The sequence below is a fragment of the Theropithecus gelada genome, chromosome 4 (assembly GCF_003255815.1).
Source record: "Theropithecus gelada isolate Dixy chromosome 4, Tgel_1.0, whole genome shotgun sequence".
In the NCBI taxonomy this organism is placed as follows: domain Eukaryota; kingdom Metazoa; phylum Chordata; class Mammalia; order Primates; family Cercopithecidae; genus Theropithecus; species Theropithecus gelada.
Window position 1 is genome coordinate 59,701,182 of NC_037671.1, and position 19,499 is coordinate 59,720,680.

General features: G+C 38.0%; 1 protein-coding gene across 2 annotated transcripts in view; it reads left to right on the forward strand.

Moving 5' to 3' along the window:
- PRIM2 (DNA primase subunit 2) overlaps positions 1–19,499 on the forward strand; it is a 388,757-nt gene that overhangs the window by 331,133 nt on the left and 38,125 nt on the right. For both annotated transcript variants that reach the window (XM_025382480.1, XM_025382479.1), the window contains exons 11-12: positions 10,896–11,022; positions 17,421–17,503. In XM_025382480.1, coding sequence (XP_025238265.1) covers positions 10,896–11,022; positions 17,421–17,503 — 210 coding nt within the window. The remainder of the gene's footprint in view (positions 1–10,895; positions 11,023–17,420; positions 17,504–19,499) is intronic.

Consider the following 19,499-nt stretch of genomic DNA (forward strand, 5'->3'; position numbering starts at 1 on the left):
GTAGTTAAAATGGTAAAAACAGATTTTATTCAGGAAAAGCTGCAATAGAAGAAGGTATTCCAGTATAGAGCTGGGCTTAATTCCATAGAGAGAGCATGCACACGTGGGGATTCCTAATTCCAAATAGCATGGACAAGAGAGCAGGGTAGGGGGGTCAGTGGATGAAAAATTACTAAGAGGAAAGAAACATCACGGGTAAGGGGATTCTGGTTAAACAGAACTAACAGGATCCTTGCTGCAGGTTGGCCAGGGTGATAAGATATAAAGGGTGGCAGTGAGGAATTTGACCAGATATTGAGGGTAAACTCTCAATATCTGGGGAGTTCTTTCTCAATTGACTTTGTAAGATTCCTGTTACAACTGGGTGATGTAAAGAGGAACACAGAAGTCCAAAGCTCAAGGCCTAGTTGAAATGAGGATTCAGAAGAGCCCGACCAAAGTTTGGTCAAGGAGAGCATTTTATCACTGTGTGTAGGATGCTATACCAAGTACTTTATGAAAATGAGCTAATTTAATCTCCAAGCCAACCCTATGTGATAGATATAACTCCTTTTTTACATAAAAGGGAATTGTTGCAGAGAAGTTAAGTAACCTGTCCAAGGTCACACAGCTAGCATGCAGTAGAGACAATATTTAAACGTGAGTATCTGACTTCAACCATTAGTATTTACTGCCTCCTGGACTCCTTGGGGCCTCCACATCTCCTTTGGTGTGTTGTTTGGTTAGAATATGTGTGATGATCTAGTGATCTCTAAGAGTTAAACTGTGTTTGAAATTAAGAGTTAAAGGGAAGTATTTGGATCTATAGGTGACTGATTACAAATTTAGATTAATAGATAGTAATTGAGTAATTTAGTTACATAAGAATTTAAAAGGGGGCGCCATATATTAAATGCCTGTAACATCACTCTGGTTATTAAAATTATGCATAAGACTCTAGTGACTCAAGACAACATAATCAATAGTTCCAAAAATTACAGCAAGAATGTGTGCTAAGAAAAGGCCATAGGATGGTTTCATGCCCTTTTCCTCCTGGCAGGTTCACTTATATATGTGACCCTGATGCTGAGCTTGAGTTTCTGTTAGTACTTATGATAACTGATCTTCACAGGACCTGCTTCTAATGACTTTGGCGTGCTAAATTCTGGGCACTGGTGAGTAATAATGAGGTCACTTTGTAGTTTAGCAGACTCTCACTTTGTTTCTTTTAATATGTAAATTAGAGGTCCAAGTTCTTGCAGGTAAGAAACGCCTGCCACTAAAAAGAAGATGAAAACGTTCTCCTGAAGCAATGTTGTATCTGGCTGTTATTAAAAAGCCAAAAATTAACGGATGATGGCGAGATTGTGGAGAAAAGGGAATCCTTACACACTGCTGGCGAGAATGCAAATTAGTTCAGTCCCTGAGGAAATCCCCAGTTTGGAGATTTCTCAAACTAAAATAGAATTACCATTCCACCCAGGAATCCCATTACTAGGTATACACCCAAAGGAAAATAAATTGTTCTACCAAAAAGACACCTGTACTTTTATGTTTATCACAGCACTATTCACAATAGAAGACATGAAATCAACCCGGATACCCATCAAAGGTGGATTAGATAAAGAAAATGTGGTACATATACACCAAGGAATACTACACAGCCATATAAAGAACAAAAATCATGTCCTTTGCAGCAGCATGGATGCAACTGGAGGTCATTATCCTAAGTGAATTAACACAGGAACAGAAAATCAAATACTGCATGTTCTCACTTATAAGGAGGAGCTAAACATTGGGTACACATGGACATAAATATGGGAATAATAGACACTGAGGACCTAGAGCCAGGAGAGAGGGAGAAGAAGAAGGGTTGGAAAACTACCTATTGGGGACTTTGTTCACTACTTGGATGATGGGATCATTAAAAGCCCTAACAGCTTCACACAATGTAACTGTGTAACAAACCTGCATGTGCAATAAAATAAGTTTAAAAATTAAAAATTTTTAAATGCCATATCCTTATGCTGATTTCCGTGCACATATACGGGGCTCTTTTGCCTCATTTAGGTCAAGAAGATGTTCCTTTTTGAATACAAATCTCTCTCTAAAGGATACTTTTTAACCATTCTCACTTTATTGTTCAAGCTGACCTTGCATAATGAAGTTTTTGTTGCTTTGAAAATAGGAGTAGTAGGCCAGGCATGGTGGCTCACGCCTGCAATCCCTGCAATCCCAGCACTTTGGGAGGCTGAGGTGGGTGGATCACCTGAGGTCAGGAGTTCGAGACCAGCCTGGCCAACATGTAACATGGTGAAACCCTGTCTCTACAAAAAATACAAAAATTAGCTGGGCATGGTGGAGGGCACTTGTAACCCAGCTACTCAGGAGGCTGAAGCAGGAGAATGGCTTGAACCTGGGAGGCAGAGGTTGTAGTGAACCAAGATCACACCACTGCCCTCCACTTGAGACAGAGTGAGACTCCATCTCAAAAAAAAGAAAAAAAAAAAAAAGAGAAAGAAAAGAAAATAGGAGTAATATTTAGTCGTGTGTTTTTTTTCATTGTAGGAAAGACTTTATTCTAAGGAAGACTATGCACTGTCCATCTCAGCAAACAGATGTTTACACCGTAGTGTCTGAATAGATTTGGGCATAAGTACTTTAAAAAATATAATAAAGTCACTAGACCCTGGGCGGGCCTGGGATAGAAGACAAAGTTATGAAAGAGGCTCTGAGAACAGGGCTGGAACTAGATAAAGGTGTGCCTGCTTTACAGTTTTTCTTGAGTTCAATCATTTAACATAATGCCTCTGAAAGTAACTTACTGCTGTCTTTGGTAGAAATGCATATTGGTATATTGCCAGTGCCACAGATGGGATGTCTGTACTAATTTGGAAGGTTGCAAACTGCCACTTACCCACCTTCAGACCTGTCTTGACTTTCTGGCCTTTCCCCACACTGAATGAATGGAGTAGGAGGGAAGAGCCTAAACAGAAACGTATGTTTTCTATTTACTTCTTCCTACCCCCTTTTTTTTTTTTTTTTTTTTTTTTGAGATGGAGTCTCACTCTGTTGCCCAGGCTGGAGTGCAGTGGCACAGTCTTGGCTCACTGCAACCTCTGCCTCCCGGATTCAAGAGATTCTCCTGCTTCAGCCTCCTGAGTAGCTGGGATTACAGGCATGCGCCACCACACCCAGCTAATTTTTGTATTATTAGTAGAGATAGAGTTTCACCATGTTGGCCAGGCTGGTCTTGAACTCCCGACCTCAGGTGATCCACCCGCGTCGGCCTCCCAAAGTATTGGGATTACAGGAGTGAACCACTGCGCCCGGCCTTCCTACCTCTTTTCGTATCAAATGCTTAGAGGTTTTCCTTTAAGCCATGGATACGAAGACCTAAAAAGTATTTGCTAAAAAGGATCTCCAAGTAAATACCGTCTCTGTACAGTATTTCTTGAATTTGTAAATTTGAAAACCAGAGAGGACAATTTGTTTGATAAATACATGGATAGTTTGAAAGCTTAGTAAGATCCGAGTTTCATTTATTTTTATTTTTTCTTGTTTCCAGTAGAGTTGGAAGGGTCCAAATTTTAGACATATGTATACAAAGGCAGTAAATAAATTGGAAAGAAGAGGGATGTTAATGCTTTTAGCTTTTCTCTTTTAGAGAGATTAGCTTTCCATTATTTTAACAGAATAGCTTACCAAAATGTTCTTTCCCTATTTTGTGATGAACATACTGAAATCTTGTATCTAATTAAATTCAATTCCTACCTAAAAGTTTTCACAAAAAAGATTGACTATAGTTCATGTTTGTGACTAAAGACACAAACAGAAGTTGTTTATAAAAGTTTGCTGGAAATTTTAATGTCCTTGTTTTCATCAGTGAAATTAATGATGACTTGAAAGTTTTTCTTCTTTCTTGAAAGTTTTCGTTGAAATGCAATTTGTTTTCCTGGTTATTGATTACTTGTGGACAGATAGCAGTTGGGAAGACATAAACTACTGATTGTTAAAAATTTCAGCATTCTCTTTTCAAAAGAAATTGGCAAACTGATTCTAAAATTTATATGGAAATGCAAGGATGTAGAATAGCCAAAATAATCTTGAAAATGAACACAGTAGGACTTACTTATCTTTGAAAGTTACTCTAAAGCTATTGTAATCAAGACGGTGTGTTATTGGCAAAAGGACAGACATGTAGATCAATGGGATCCAATTGGATCTGATCTAGTCAGAGTCCAAAAATAGAACTACACATATGTGGTCAAATTTGATGAGGATGTCAAAGTGATTTAATGGGAAAAAGAAAGTGTCTTCAACATGTGGTGTTGGAAAGGTGCTTTTCCACATGCAGAATAAAAGAACTTTGATTGCTACCTTACACCATAGACAAAAATTAACTTGAGATGAATCAGGACCTAGACTTAAAAGCTAAAGCATTACAGTTTCTAAAGGACAACATAAAAATATCTTTCCAATTTATCTTAGGACACAGTACTACCATTAAAAAGTTGATAAATTGGACTTCATCAAAAATAACACCTGCTCATCAGAAGATAATATCAAGTAGATAAGCCTTTGTTACAGTTATATTTGACAAAGGGCTTGTGTCCAGAATATATAAATAAGGGAATAATTAAAAGAAGGCAATCAACATTTAAAAATTTTAAATCAACATTTAAATAATTAAAAGAAGGCAATCAAAATTTTAAGATTTGAACAGACATTTCATAAAATAAGGAATATCACTAGTCAAAAAGCACATGAAAAAGTGCTCATCATCATTAGTCATCAAGGAAATGCAAAGTGAGATACCACTGCTTACCCACTAGAATGGCTAAAATTAACAAGATTTATAAAATGTTGGGGAGAATGCGGAACTCTCAGTGATTGCTGATGGAGGTATAAAATAGTACAACTACTCTCGAAAATTTTGGGCAGCAATTCCACTGCTATGTATTTATCCCAGAGAAATGAAAATGTATACCTACAAAAGCTGTATGTAAGAATGTTCATGGCCACTTGATTGAGAATAGCCAAAAACTGTAGAAGCCGAGTGGTATGGTAGGGAAAAACCAGTTTTCTCCTACTATACTCTCAACGCAGAGAGTATACTGACCAGATGTGTGGATTTTTCCCACACTGACCAATTCTCTGACACTAGCCGGATAGCCTATATTCAGTTCACTTCTGACACTAACTAGAACTCGTGCAGATCTCTCATGGATTAAGAGCTCAGTCCCACAAGACTGTGCCCTGCTTCATATACCAATTGCAAGCAATAGGTTCGTTCCCAGATTAACACAACTTCTGACCAGTTTGGCCACAAGTGGGAGGTTACCACAGCCCCTTCTCAGGTTCAGTAATGTGCGAGAGCAGCTCACAGAACTCAGGGAAATGCTTACATTTATCAGTTTATTATAAAGGATGTTTTAAGGGATACAGGTGAACAGCCAAAGAAGTACTCTGGGTAAGATATGTGGGAAGCGGCATGGACCTTCCATGCCCTCTCTGGGTGTTCCACCCTCCCATCACCTCCATGTCTTCAGCATCCCAGATGCTTTCCAAACCCTGTAGTTTAGGGATTTTTTTTTTTTTTAAATTTAAGTTCTAGGGTACATGTGCACAATGTGCAGGTTTGTTACATATGTATACATGTGCCATGTTGGTGTGCTGCACCCATAACTCGTCATTTACATTAGATATATCTCCTAATGCTATCCCTCCCCCCTCCCTCCACCCCCCACCCCACGACAGGCCCCAGTGTGTGATGTTCCCCACCCTGTGTCCAACTGTTCTCATTGTTCAATTCCTACCTATGAGTGAGAACATGTGGTGTTGGTTTTCTGTCCTTGCGATAGTTTGCTGAGAATGATGGTTTCCAGCTTCATCCATGTCCCTACAAAGGACATGAACTCATCCTTCTTTATGGCTGCATAGTATTCCATGATGTATATGTGCCACATTTTCTTAATCCAGTCTATCACCGATGGACATTTGGGTTGGTTCCAACTCTTTGCTATTGTGAATAGTGACGCAGTAAACATATGTGTGCATGTGTCTTTATAGCAGCATGATTTATAATCCTTTGGGTATATACTCAGTAATGGGATTGCTGGGTCAGATGGTATTTCTAGTTCTAGATCCTTGAGGAATCGCCACACTGTCTTCCACAACAGTTGAACTAGTTTACAGTCAGTTTAGGGATTTCTATGGAGATTTCATCACATAGGTTGAGCACGTATTAACTCGTTTTCCCGCCCCTTCCTTTTCCTGGAGGATGGGATAGTGCTGTTGAAAGTTCCAGGCTTCTAATTATGGCTTGGTCTTTCTGGTGACCAGCCCCCATCCAGAAGCCCACCAAGAGTCACCTCATTAGAACAAAAGATACTCTTATCAATACCCAGGAAGTTCCAAGGGATTAGCAACTCTGTCAGAAACTTGGGCCATGGACCAAATATTAGAACAGAAGATGCACCTAGCATCCCTCTTGCTCAGGAAATTACAAGAGTTTTGGGAACTCTCTGCGAGGAACCAGGAGCAGGGATCAAATACACATTTCTTGTTGTATCACAATATCACATCTCCAGGTGTCCATCAGCAAGAGCCCAGACAAGCGATCTGGTATATCAATACAGTAGAACACTACTCGGCAATAAAAAAGAACAAACGGCTGATACATGTAATGGCAAGGATAAATCTCAGAAGCATTAAAGGACATGAAAGAAGCCAGACACAAATACTTCATACTGTGTGATTCCATTGATACAAAGTTATAGAATAGCTAAAACTAATCTGTGGTGACAAAAATCAGATCAGTAGTCGCTTCTGGTTGTGGAGGGAGGGGAATGTTGACTGAGAAGAAGCAAGAGGGAATTCTACAGGTTGATGGAAATGTTCTATCTTCTGGTAGGGGTGTGGGTTGTATACATATAGTCACTTGCCCAAACTGATCATCCTATAGACTTAAGATGTGTGCATTTCACTATATTTCAGTTATAATGTCAAATTTAAAGATCTCACACAAAAAATAGCAAGATATTTTCCTATCTCTTATTCTGACTCTCTTTCTGATTCTCTTGAAGTATTGGATGGCCCAGTCCCACTATACTGAGCCAGTTTTTGGAAGAAAATAAAATTTATTATTTTACTATCTTTTAATGTATCCACTATACTCTATAAAGGGCATCGTTTAAACTTTTTCAGTCTTTGTTGTTGTTGTTACAGTGAAGAAGAAAAGCTATCCAGAAGAACAAAATAGCACAACAGTGTAAACTTGCAATGATTTGGCAAGTTTTTGAAGTTATTTAATCCTGATAAGTTAAAATCCCTTGAAGCATATTTATACATTCATCTTTCCAGCCAGCTACCGCTTATTTGCTCTTTCATTCAAGTGAAGGTTATTGAGCACCTCCTATGAGTAGATGTTTTATCAGATACCGAGTGGGCATGCTATGATGAGTACACAACCAAGTCCCTCCCCTTAACAGCATTCCTAGTGTAGAAGTGATAAATACAAAAATAAATTCCATTGCAACAAGAAAAGTACAGCACTGTACAAACTGCTGCTGTGCATTCTTTTGAGGAAGCAACGTCTTCTGCCTTGGGTGCTTGGGAAGATTCCACAGAGGAAGTGACATTTGAGCTAGTCTGTATGAATACTTAGAGTTGTGGATAGGAGTTGGAAGAAGGGGGACATTTTAAGATGATTAGAAATGTAATTGAATAGTTCAGTGAGTCTTTTATCCTCCCTAAACCTTTAGGTAAAGGTTCAGTTAATATCTACTGAAGTAGAAGTCTTTTGCAGTAGCACAGTCAGTGTTTAAACTAGGAAATAGAAGTCTTTTGCAGTAGCATAGTCAGTGTTTAAATTAGGACACCAAAATGTTTTCCTTTTTCTCCCTCACCAATAGCAGCTAATATTTATTGAGAACAAAGGATGTGACAGGTACTCTGCTTAATGTTTTAATTTAATTTAATCTTCATAGCAATTTAATGCATTAATATTACTGTCCCTATAGATTAGGAAAATTGAGGATTGAAGTAACACCCTTTATAAGTGGACAGGCCAGGGATTCTTTCCCAGGTTTCTCTGCCCCCAAAGCCTGGGATCTTTAAAAAGCCTACTCTATGTGTGTTGCTCTTAGTATGAGCCCAGAGAAAGCAAGCAAAGGGCAACTCTGAAGTGTCTTGCGATCACTTAAAAGAGGGGGGATTTACCTGCTTTCCAAAATACGGCCTGCCCACCTTTTGTATTTAAGTTTTAGTTCATTGCCAATATGTGTAATTATTTATAAACTCAAAATAATCTGTTTTAGTTTTATTCCTATCTACATGACACTTTTTGGTGTTATGCTTAGTAATTTCATGTATGAAAAATTGCCAAGTAATCATTCTGTAAGCTTTCTAGAGTATCCATTTTATAAGTTAAAGAATCATGGCAGTAAAAACTATAAGCTCTTTCACTCTAATTATTAGGCTGAGAGCCTTGAAGATTTTGCCCTTTGAAAATGACTTGTTATTTGAGCAATCTGGCTTCTCACTATTTAACAAGTGTTGCTTAAAGCATCATGTAGGAACATTTGACGTGCTCCACAGCCACTCACAGCTTCTGATCATTCTGTTTGTGACAGCCTTGAGAGATCACTGAGTGGTAGTTTAAGATTGTGCTCCAGTATAAAAGTGGCAAGGTTTGTCTTTTAAACGAACATGTATTTTTTTCAGAGTAGAAGATAAATTTTTTGCTACATCAGTCATTTGCCATACATTTTAGATACTTGGTTTTAGATTTGTAGTTTTTGCCCAAATGACCACTTAACATGGGACACCTACCCTAACCCCTACCTCTTTCCCAGGAACGTTAGATTTTTGTCCAAGATTCTACCCGTATTGAATATTACCTCTTGCCAGATATCTTGTCAGAGGTACATTGTCTGCTTTTGGTTGACCAATGGGGTATGGGTTGTTATGCCAGATGAGTGTCACGTAGTAGTGGAATTAGAAAATCATCAACCAAGGGCCTGGCATAGTGACTCACATCTGCAATCCCAGGGCTTTAGGAGGCCTAGGTGGGAGGATTGCTTGAGGCCAGGAGTTTGAGACCAGCCTAGGCAACATAGCAGGACCCTGTCTCGTGACACACACCTGTAGTCCCAGTCACCCAGGAGGCTGAGTTGGGAAGATCACTTGAGCCCAGGAGTTTGAGGTTACAGTGAGCTATGATCATGGCATTGCACTCCAGTCAGGGCAACAGAGCAATATTCTATCTCTAAAAAAAATTTTTTAATTAAATTTAAGAATTTAATTTAAATGCCATCAGGCATTGGAAAACATTTAATGGAAGCAGAATAATGGGATGATAGCCTTCCTAATGCTATAGTAGACAAAGGAGTACTTCACATTTTTTCCTTCATGCATGCTGGTACTGAGGTGGGTGCAAAGATCCAATAGACAGATCTTACCTCAAAGAGTTTATGGTCCTGGAAGAACTAATCACCTATGTGAATATGTGATTAATAACAAGTAGCATGATAATGTGTCATAAAAGAAGTAAAGTGCCTTAAAAATCAAATATGAAGATAAATCTTCTAGAAAAGTATAGGTATAAGTATAGGTAAAATGCTATTGAAATATGTAGGAAGAAGAGATTACTTCTGATTTTAGACCTCAAAATGAAGTGTCATTTAAAATGGAGTCTGAGAGAAGTTATGTCCTAAAAAGATTTAACTGGAAGCTACTATTTTTAAATGTCTTATTTCTTATTACTAAGAAAGTGTGGTATTATGGAAAGAACATGGGCTTTGGAATCAGACTTGTCTGTACATGTCTACCATTTAATAACTGTTGTACATCACATTGCTTCATTCTTTGAACTTCGGTTTTCTCAAGTATAGCATCATAGAGGAGTTGTGATGATCTAAATGGTTAAATGGGATTACACTTTTAAAAGCTCCTAGCAAAATGCCTGGCACCTGTTCACTTTTCATTATATGCTGGTTCCTTTTGTTCTCCTGTCTGAGCCAATTCACCATCCGTTCTGTCCCATTAGCTTGTTTTATGAACATGGAGGCAAGGATTCTGGGTAGGAGGCAGTTGTAGTACTTCATTCATTAAGCATTTCTTGACTACTTTGTATAGTGGAAATCCAGAGGAAGGGATGATGATGATGATGATTACTATTATTATAATTTTGAGACAGGATCTCACTGTGTTGCCCGGGCTGAAGTACAGTGGCACAATCGTGGCTCACTGCAGCCTCAACCCTACAGCCCAATCGATAATTCTCCCTCAGGCTTCTGAGTAGCTGAGACCACAGGTGCATGCCACCACACCCAGCTAATTTAAAATTTTTTTTGTAGCGATGGGGTCTCACGATGTTGCCCAGGCTGGTCTTGAACTCCTGGGCTCAAGCGATCCTCTTGTCTTAGCCTCCTAAAGTGCTGGGATTACAGGCATGAGCCACTGCACCTGGCCTAGGATTAACTATTTTAATAGGCATTTAGGAAGTAGAATGGATAGATATGGGAATTCAGGGAGAATTAGGGGAAGGTGGATAAAAAAGAGGCTAAACTGGTTTTCTTCTAGTATAATCTTTGGAATCAAGCTAAGAAGGGCAAATCGATTATTCTTCTCAGGAAAATATTTTCTTTATCTTTAAACATATAGATAACATTAGCTATCTTCTACCTGAGAAATTTGTTTTCTATAAGTTTTGTACCTTTTTTTAAAAAAGAAATTATTTGTATCATAAAGGACCTAAATAATATATATGGTATGAATGTACATCTGCCCGTGAATGCTGAATTTATTCTAGAAAATATCACTTTGCATTCTTTGATTTTAGCTTGCTTTGCTGACCTCACTAGTATAATCATTGGCTGACTTTGTCTCTTTTTCTATTTTCTCCCAATCAGTTTGATAAAGGTTACTCTTACAACATCCGTCATAGCTTTGGAAAGGAAGGCAAGAGGACAGACTATACACCTTTCAGTTGCTTGAAGATTATTCTATCCAATCCACCAAGCCAAGGGGATTATCATGGTAAGTGCCTCCACTGGATATGTTGTCCAAGTACAGATATCCAAGAGCTCTGTTGGAAACCCTGAAATAATGTAGTGGCTTTTTGCATTACTGTCAGGAGCTAGTTTGTAGCTTATGTCAGTCATCACTGTCAAGCTAGAGCTCCATTACTCTTAGAGCAATTTGTCTTATTGCTGAACTAGGTCAGGCAAGAGAAATTCATTCAGCTGCACTTCAGTTTGTGCTGGATTAGGCTTTTCAGTTCTCTCTTTCCTCCTTCCGGCTGTTCTCTGTCTCCCTCACCTTCCACAGTGTTCTGCAAGTGTCTTAGAGGGCTGATATAAGTTTTACAAAGGTTTTTGAAATTAGAATATTCTAATTTTGGAATGGTAGATTCATTAATTTTCCAAAGGCTAACTACTAAGGAAAAGTGTGAGGTTTTTTTCTTATCACCATCAGCTGATTAACCAATAAAGATTAAGTGGTATCAGCCATAACTATCAATTTGCCTGAGTTATTTAAAAAGAAAAACAGAACATCTCATTTGTCTGGTATGTCCAAGAATGATTTAACGGTTCATATCAGTAAATTTTCTGGATTATCAAAGCTTACTACAATATGTATCAAAACTTCCTTTTGTTTTAGAATCTTAAACACTTTTTAAAAGGCTGCATACTTTCGGGCTGTTAAAGATCAAATAATCATAAACAGTATTTTTAGAAAGATATTCCATGTGTCCAAATCATTAAAAAATACCTATACATTCATTAGTTTAATAGCTGAAGAAGTGGCCAGCACTAGTTAGATAGATTAGATAGATAGATAGATAGATAGATAGATAGATAGATAGATAGATAGATAGATAGATAGATAGATAGATAGATAGATAGATAGATAGATAGATAGATAGATAGATAGATAGATAGATAGATGTAGATACAGATGATTTTTTTTTTTTTTTTGAGACGGAGTTTCGCTCTTGTTGCCCAGGCTGGAGGCAATGGCGCGATCTCAGCTCACTGCAGTCTCTGCCTCCCGGGTTCAAGCAATTCTCCTGCCTTAGCCTCCTGAGTAGCTGGGATTACAGGCATCCGCCACCATGCCCAGCTAATTTTTTATATTTTTAGTAGAGATGGGGTTTCACCATGTTGGCCAGGCTGGCGGGCCTCAGGTTATCTGCCTGCCTTGGCCTCCCAAAGTGCTGGGACTATGGGCGTGAGCCACCGCACCCGGCCTGGTAATATATATTGAGTGGTTTTTATCACTTATGTCAGAGTCCCTTGAGGTGCTTTTTTAGAAATGCAGATTCTCAGGGCTCACCCTCAGTCATATAAAATCAAACTTTATTTGCAAGTACACTGGGTGAGTTTTATGTTTTCTAAAGTTTGAAAGCCATGGATCCAGATACTTCTGTTGAGGAAGCCTGAAGCTTTTTTTTAGCCTAGAAGCCATATCAGGCAGTCAACTTATGATTAAGCTTGTGGCCAAGTAAAACTCCCAGGGATTTGTCTGCAGATTTCCAGGTTCTAGCATTTGTCTCTTAATTAGTTGGTTTTCATTAGCTTAAATGCAAAACTTTATTTCTGTTAAGTTGTATCTTGTTATCCCAGTGCATTCTGTTATTATTTTGTTTCTAAGTTCAACTCTGTCAGTCAAGAAATATTATACTTAGCACTCAATGAACTCATTATTTGTTGGAAACATTTACTTATTCCTTTTTAAAAAAGTAATAAACTTAATTTTTTAGAGCTGTTCTAGGTTCACAGCAAAATCATGTGGGAAGTTCAGAGTTCCCATGTACTTCCACACCCCAACACATGCACAACCTCCCTTGCTGTCAGTATCCCACACCACACTGGTGCATGTATGTATTACAATCGATGAACCTACATTGACACATCATCATCATCCAAAGTCCATAGTTTACATTAGGGTGAATTCTTGGTGCTATATATCACATGGGTTTGGGCATGTATCTACCATTGTAGTATTCTACAGAATAGTTGCACTGCCATAAAAATCCTGTGTTTTACCTATTCATCCTTTTCTTCCTTGGTCTCTGGCAACCACTGATCTTTTAACTGTCTCCATAGTTGCACCTTTTTACAGAATGTCATCATATGGCATATAGCCTTTTCAAATTGACTTCTGAACTTGGTAACATGCATTTAAGTTTCCTTTATGTCTTTTCATGGCTTGTTAATGGATTTATTTTTTGCACGGTATGATATTCCATTGTCTATATGTACACAGATTATTTATTCATTGACCTTGTGAAGGACATCTTGGTTGCTTCCAAGTTTTGGCAATTATGAATAACCTGCTGTAAATATCTGTGTGCAGGTTTTTATGTAGATAGAAGTTATCATTTCATTTGGGTTAATACCAAGTCACATGATTACTGGATCATAAAGTGGCACAGTGGCTGTACCATTTTTCATTCCCACCAGCAATGAATGAGAGTTCTTGTCACTGCAAATTCTTACCAGCTTTTGGTGGTGTCATGTTTTGGATTTTGGCCATTCTAATAGATGTGTAGTGGTATTTCTTTGTTGTTTCCATTTACAGTACCCTACTGGCATTATGTTGAAGTCTTTTCATAAGCTTACTTGGCTTCTGCATATCTTCTTCGGTGAAATGTCTATTCAAGTCTTGTGCCCGTTTTAAAATCAGGCCATTTTCTTATTGCTGAATTTCGAGAGTTCATTGTATATTTTGCAGAACAGTACTTTATCAGATTTGTCTTTTGCAAATGTTTTCTCCCCATCTATGCTTCTGTTCTTTTCTCTCTTTTTTCGCCTTTTGGGATTTCAGTTACACACGCATTCTACCTTTTATAGTTGTCCCACAGTTCTTGGGTATTGTGTGTGTGGTTTATTTTTGTTTTTGTTTTTTTGTCTTTTTTCTCTGTTTTTTAGTTTCAGAAGTTTCTATTTGTCATATCCACAAGATCCAAGGATTTTCCCCAGCCATGTCCAGTCTACTGATGAACTCATTGAAGACATTCTTCATTTCTGTTACAGTGTTTTTGATCACTAGCATTTCTTTTTTATTCTTAGAATTTTCATCTCTCTGCTAGCTGGTTATTCTAACTCATTTATTGAATAGGGAGTCCTTTCTCCATTGCCTATTTTTATTGACTTTGTTGAAGGTCAGATAGTTGTAGGTATGCTGTCTTACTTCTGATTCTCTATTCTGGTTCATTAGTCTATGTGTCTGTTTTTGTACTAGTACCATGCTGTTTTGGTTACAATAGCCTTATAGTATAGTTTGGAGTTAGGTAGAGTTACAATAGCCTTATAGTATAGTTTGGAGTTAGGTAGAGTGATACCTCTGGCTTTTTTTTTTTTTTTGAAGACGGAGTCTCATTCTGTGGCCTAGGCTGGAGTGCAGTGGCGCCATCTCGGCTCACTGCAAGCTCCGCCTCCCGGGTTCACACCACTCTCCTGCCTCAGCTTCCCGCATAGCTGAGACTACAGGCGCCTGCCACCATGCCTGGCTAATTTTTTGTATTTTCAGTAGAGACGAGGTTTCACCATGGTCTCGATCTCCTGACCTCATGATCTGCCCGCCTCAGCCTCCCAAAGTGCTGGGATTACAGGCGTGAGCCACCGCGCCCGGCCTGATGCCTCTGGCTTTGTTCCTTTTGCTTAGGATTGCTTTGGTCATTTAGGCTCTTTTTTAGTTCCATATGAATTTTAGAATAGTTGTTTTCTTATTCTGTGAAAAATGACATTGGTGGTTTGATAGGAATAGCATTGAATCTGTGCATTACTTAGGGTGGTATGGCCATTTTAATGATACTGATTCTTCCAGTCCATGAGCATGGAATGTTTTCCTGTTTGTGTTGTCTCCAATTTCATTCAGCAGCGTTTTGTAGTTCTCCTTGTAGAGATCTTTCACTTCCTCGCTTAGATGTATTCCTAAATATTTTATTTATTTATTTTTTGGTGGCTACTGTAAACGGAGTTGTGTTTTCAATTTGGCTCTCAGCTTGAACATTGTTGGTATATAGAAATGCTACTGATTTTTAAGGCCGGGTGTGGTGTATCATGCCTGTAATCCCAGCACTTTGGGAGGCCAACATGGGTAGATCACTTGAGGTCAGGAGTTCAAGACCAGCCTGGCCAACATGGTGAAACCTCATTTCTACTAAAATTAAAAAGTAGAACAAAAATTAGTCAGGCGTGGTGGCGTGCGCCTGTAATTCCAGCTACTCAGGAAACAGAGGTTGCAGTTAGCTGAGATGGCACCACTGTACCGGGTGACGGAGTGAGTCTTTGTCTCAAAAAAAAGAAATACTACTGATTTTTGTATATTAATTTTGTATCCTGAAACTTTGCTGAAGTCATTTATTAATTCTAGGAGCCTTTTGGTGCATTCTTTAGGGTTTTCTAGGTATAGAATCATATCATCAGTAAACAAAGATAGTTTGACTTCTTTTCCTATTTGGATGTCTTTTCTTTCTTTCTTTTGCCTAATTGCTCTGGGTAGGACTCCCAGTAGTATTTTGAGCAAGAGTGGTGAGAGTGGGCATCCTTGTCTTGTTCCCATTCTCAAGGGGAATGGTTTGAGCTTTGGCCCATTCAGTATGATGTTGGCTGTGGGTTTCTCTTAGATAGTTCTTATTATTTTGAGGTATATTCCTTTGGTGTCTAGTTTTTTGAGGGTTTTTATCATGAAGGGATATTGGATGTTTTATTTTTATTTATTTATTTATTTATTTTTTGAGACGGAGTCTTGCTCTGTCGCCCAGGCTGGAATGCAGTGGCACGCTCTTGGCTCACTGCAAGCTCTGCCTCCCAGGTTCACGCCATTCTCCTGCCTCAGCCTCCCAAGTAGCTGGGACTACAGGGGTCTGCTGCCATGCCTAGCTAATTTTTTATATTTTTAGTAGAGACAGGGTTTCACCATGTTAGACAGGATGGTCTCGATCTCCTGACCTTGTGTTCCGCCCACCTCGGCCTTCCAAAGTGCTGGGATTACAGGCGTGAGCCACCGCACCTGGCCGGGATATTGGATTTTGTTGAAAGCTTTTTCATTCTATTGAGAAAATACAGTTTTTGTTTTTAATTCTGTTTATGTGGTGAATCACTTTTATTGATTTGCATATGTTGAGTCAGACTCGCATCCCAGAAATAAAGCCTATTTGATCATGGTGAATTAGCTTTTTGATGTGCTGCTGGATTCAGTTTGCTAGTATTTTGTTGAGGATTTTTGATTCTATGGTCATCAGAGATATTGGCCAGAAGTTTTCTTTTTTTCATTGTGTCTCAGCCAGATTTTGGTATCAGGGTGATGCTGGCTTCATAAATTGAGTTAATGTGGGGAGTCCCCCCTCCTCAGTTTTTTGGAATAGTTTTAGTAGGATTGGTACCAATTCTTCTTTGTACATCTAGTAGAATTTGGCCGTGAATCTACCTGGTCCAGGGCTTTTTCTGGTTTATAGGTTTTTTTTTTATTCCTGATTCAGTTTCAGACCTCATTATTGGTCTGTTCAGATTTTCACTTTCTTCCTACTTCAGTCTCGGAAGGTTGTGTGTTTCCTGGAACTTAGTCATTTCCTCTAGATTTTCTAATTCATGAAAAATGCACAATTATTTCTAATTAACTTACAGATCTATCATCTGTATGACTGAAAAAAAAAGACTGTTCTGTATTAAATTTTTAATAAGTATTTTGACTTACCATTGCAGTTTCTTATTAAAATATCTAAAATTTTCTAGATTTTGTCCTAAAACAACTTTTATATTTCAAATTCTTCTGTATTCTTGTTTATGTGAATATTTCTAGTGGTCTATGTTTATTTTTCATGAAATAATATAGAGATGACATGTATCCACTATAAGTTGTTTTTCTATGAAATAGTTTATTTTTTCATCTGATTTCCATCCATGATTCTTTTACATTTTTATAGATTCTACGCTTTAGGAAATAGGCATGTAATTTACATTTGAAAATGATGTTGAATTTTTTTCTTTCTCAGAGTTTGCATGTTTTTCATGTTATTTACATTATCTACCTTCTCTCATATGCCTTTTACATAATTTTTAGACTAGAATATAAGATTGTATAAAGTTTTAAAATAAACTGTTATGCAGCTAATTTGTGATTATTTGTGCTTGTTAGCAAGGAGTGTAATTAAAGTTGTTTTCCCTCTTCCTGTTGAATGGACATCTTAGCCTGAGAATGCTGCAATGTTTTATGTAACTCTTGAGCCTGGAGTGCCCTGATAACCATATAGCTAAGTAATCATTTAGATAAAAAGAGGAAAGCAGTTGCACCCATGGGCAATTACCTTTTTTATTAATAAACTGTTAGACAACTAAGGGGAGCTTAGATGGTCTCTCAAGTGTGGTATTGTACTAAGTTGTGGGTAAATAACCTTGTTTGTGTGCTGGCTTATTTTCTGTTGTCAGGGTGCCCATTCCGTCACAGTGATCCAGAGCTGCTGAAGCAAAAGTTGCAGTCATACAAGATCTCTCCTGGAGGGATAAGCCAGGTAGGTCATATTCTTCTCCCTGTATCTGCAGTAACGAGGCCTCAGACAGATCTCTTGGTTTTATTTAATGTTCTTGCAGTGATGCTGTGTACTACTTGTCAGGCCTCACACCAGACATCTTATCTTCAAGACGAATTAAGTTAAAACCTTGACTTACCCGGTTTAGACTCTTTGGAAATTCTAGTTCTTCTGTCTGCTAAGCTGCATTTTTATTTTTCCTAATCATAAAGGAAGCTGGAAATCTTCCCCCACACCTCAATGTGTTTTACTGTCTCAACTGAGGACTACATCTTTAAAAATAAAATTTTTGAGCAATGCATGGAAGCTTATTAATGAAGCTGAAAATTAATGACAGCATATTTCATTTTGGGAAATTGCTTTCTGAGCAGACGATAATGTAGTACGTACTGGCTGAAAGTTCTGATAGGCATCAGTTACTGCTGTGTTTCATCTACACTTCTAATGGTGGACCTAATCGTTTGTCAAAATACTTTGTCTTGTGAACAATGGAAATGCTCAAATTGTGAAACCAAATGTCAAAGACTACATTTTTTAGTCAGTCTACCTTAAAAAAATTATTATTGTGACATAGCAAAGACTATTTTCTATAGTGTGCTTTCAAGTTTACTGGAATTTTGAAGGAATTGGGGAAGAGCTTCTGCTTCCTTAGCTTAGGAAGAACATTATATATTTTAGAGTTAGAACATCTAAATCATCATACATGTTTAAACTGTTATTTTTATTTAAAGAAAATAATTACTCTAGACAACTTTACTGCTTCTTCTGTGTCCAAAGTTCAGATAACAGATAACAAACCTTGCACAGTTTTTTAGTACTTCGAGCAAAGCAGTGTTCAAGGTGCCATGGGGTATGCAAGGAAGAATCAGATGTAAATCCTGCTCTCACAAAACCAGTGTCTGAAAACAAAGAAAAAACATAAACCAAGTGTCATGAGAGGTACACATAGACTGTCTTTGGTCTTCTGATGAGAGAAAGATTATAACCAGCTGAAGAGGTCAAGGAACCCTTTATGGAAGAGATGCCCTTTGAATTAGGCCTTGCACTAAGGTTGGGAATTAGGGAGAGAGAATGCACAAATGAAAGACTGTAGGCGTATTAGGATTTCAAGCTTAGGATAATGGTGGCACCAATACATTAATACTAATAGGTAACTTAAAGGAAGTATAGTTGGTTTTGGTTTGAGTGACTTAATTTTAGTGGTTAAAAACTGCTGCTAACAAATTTGATAGGGAATCTGGAAATAAAGAATTATTGACCTTTTTTTTTTTTAGCAATTGTAAATAATCACCTTTTTGAAAACAATACAAGTTCTTAACATATCTATGTTAGCATATTATGTCTGCATTTAAATGGCATTAATGTGGGTTTGGGGCATTAGGAAATTTAGAACTAGAAATCTGACGGTCTTTTCAGTTAGAATTGTAGCATAGGGAGAAGGCCATTCTCTTTTATGGAGTCCTAGGATGTGACATGCCATGATGCATAGGTAGGAAGTCAGTGGTAGAACCAAAAATTGAAGCCAGAGTTTCTGACTCTTAATTTTGTTTTGTTTTTGTTTTTTTTCCTGAACTCCACTCTACTTTAGAGCTTATTATCATGAGTTTGCTGGGGGAGAGAAGAGGTAGGGAGTCAAAAGCTGTGTTTCAAAATGTAATCTTGGCCAGTCCTTGTCTCTGTCAAGCATTAAAAGGAGGTGGGATCAATGAAGACTGAACAGAAATGGGGAGAGAGGGAGAAAATACATTAGGGAAGTGAAGTATCACAAAAGTCAAGGAGAAAACTTTGAGAAGAGAGTAAGTTCCACAGAGTCCCTTGTAGCAGAGATTTTTTTCATGAAGACAACTGAGAAAAGGTGGTTGGATACGCTGAGAGGATTCTTTGACTTTGACTTTGGTGAGGTGTCAGTAAAATGGTGGAAACCAAAAACAAGATTATACTTGCTTAAAAAATTAATGAAGGAAAGACAGTAAATAAC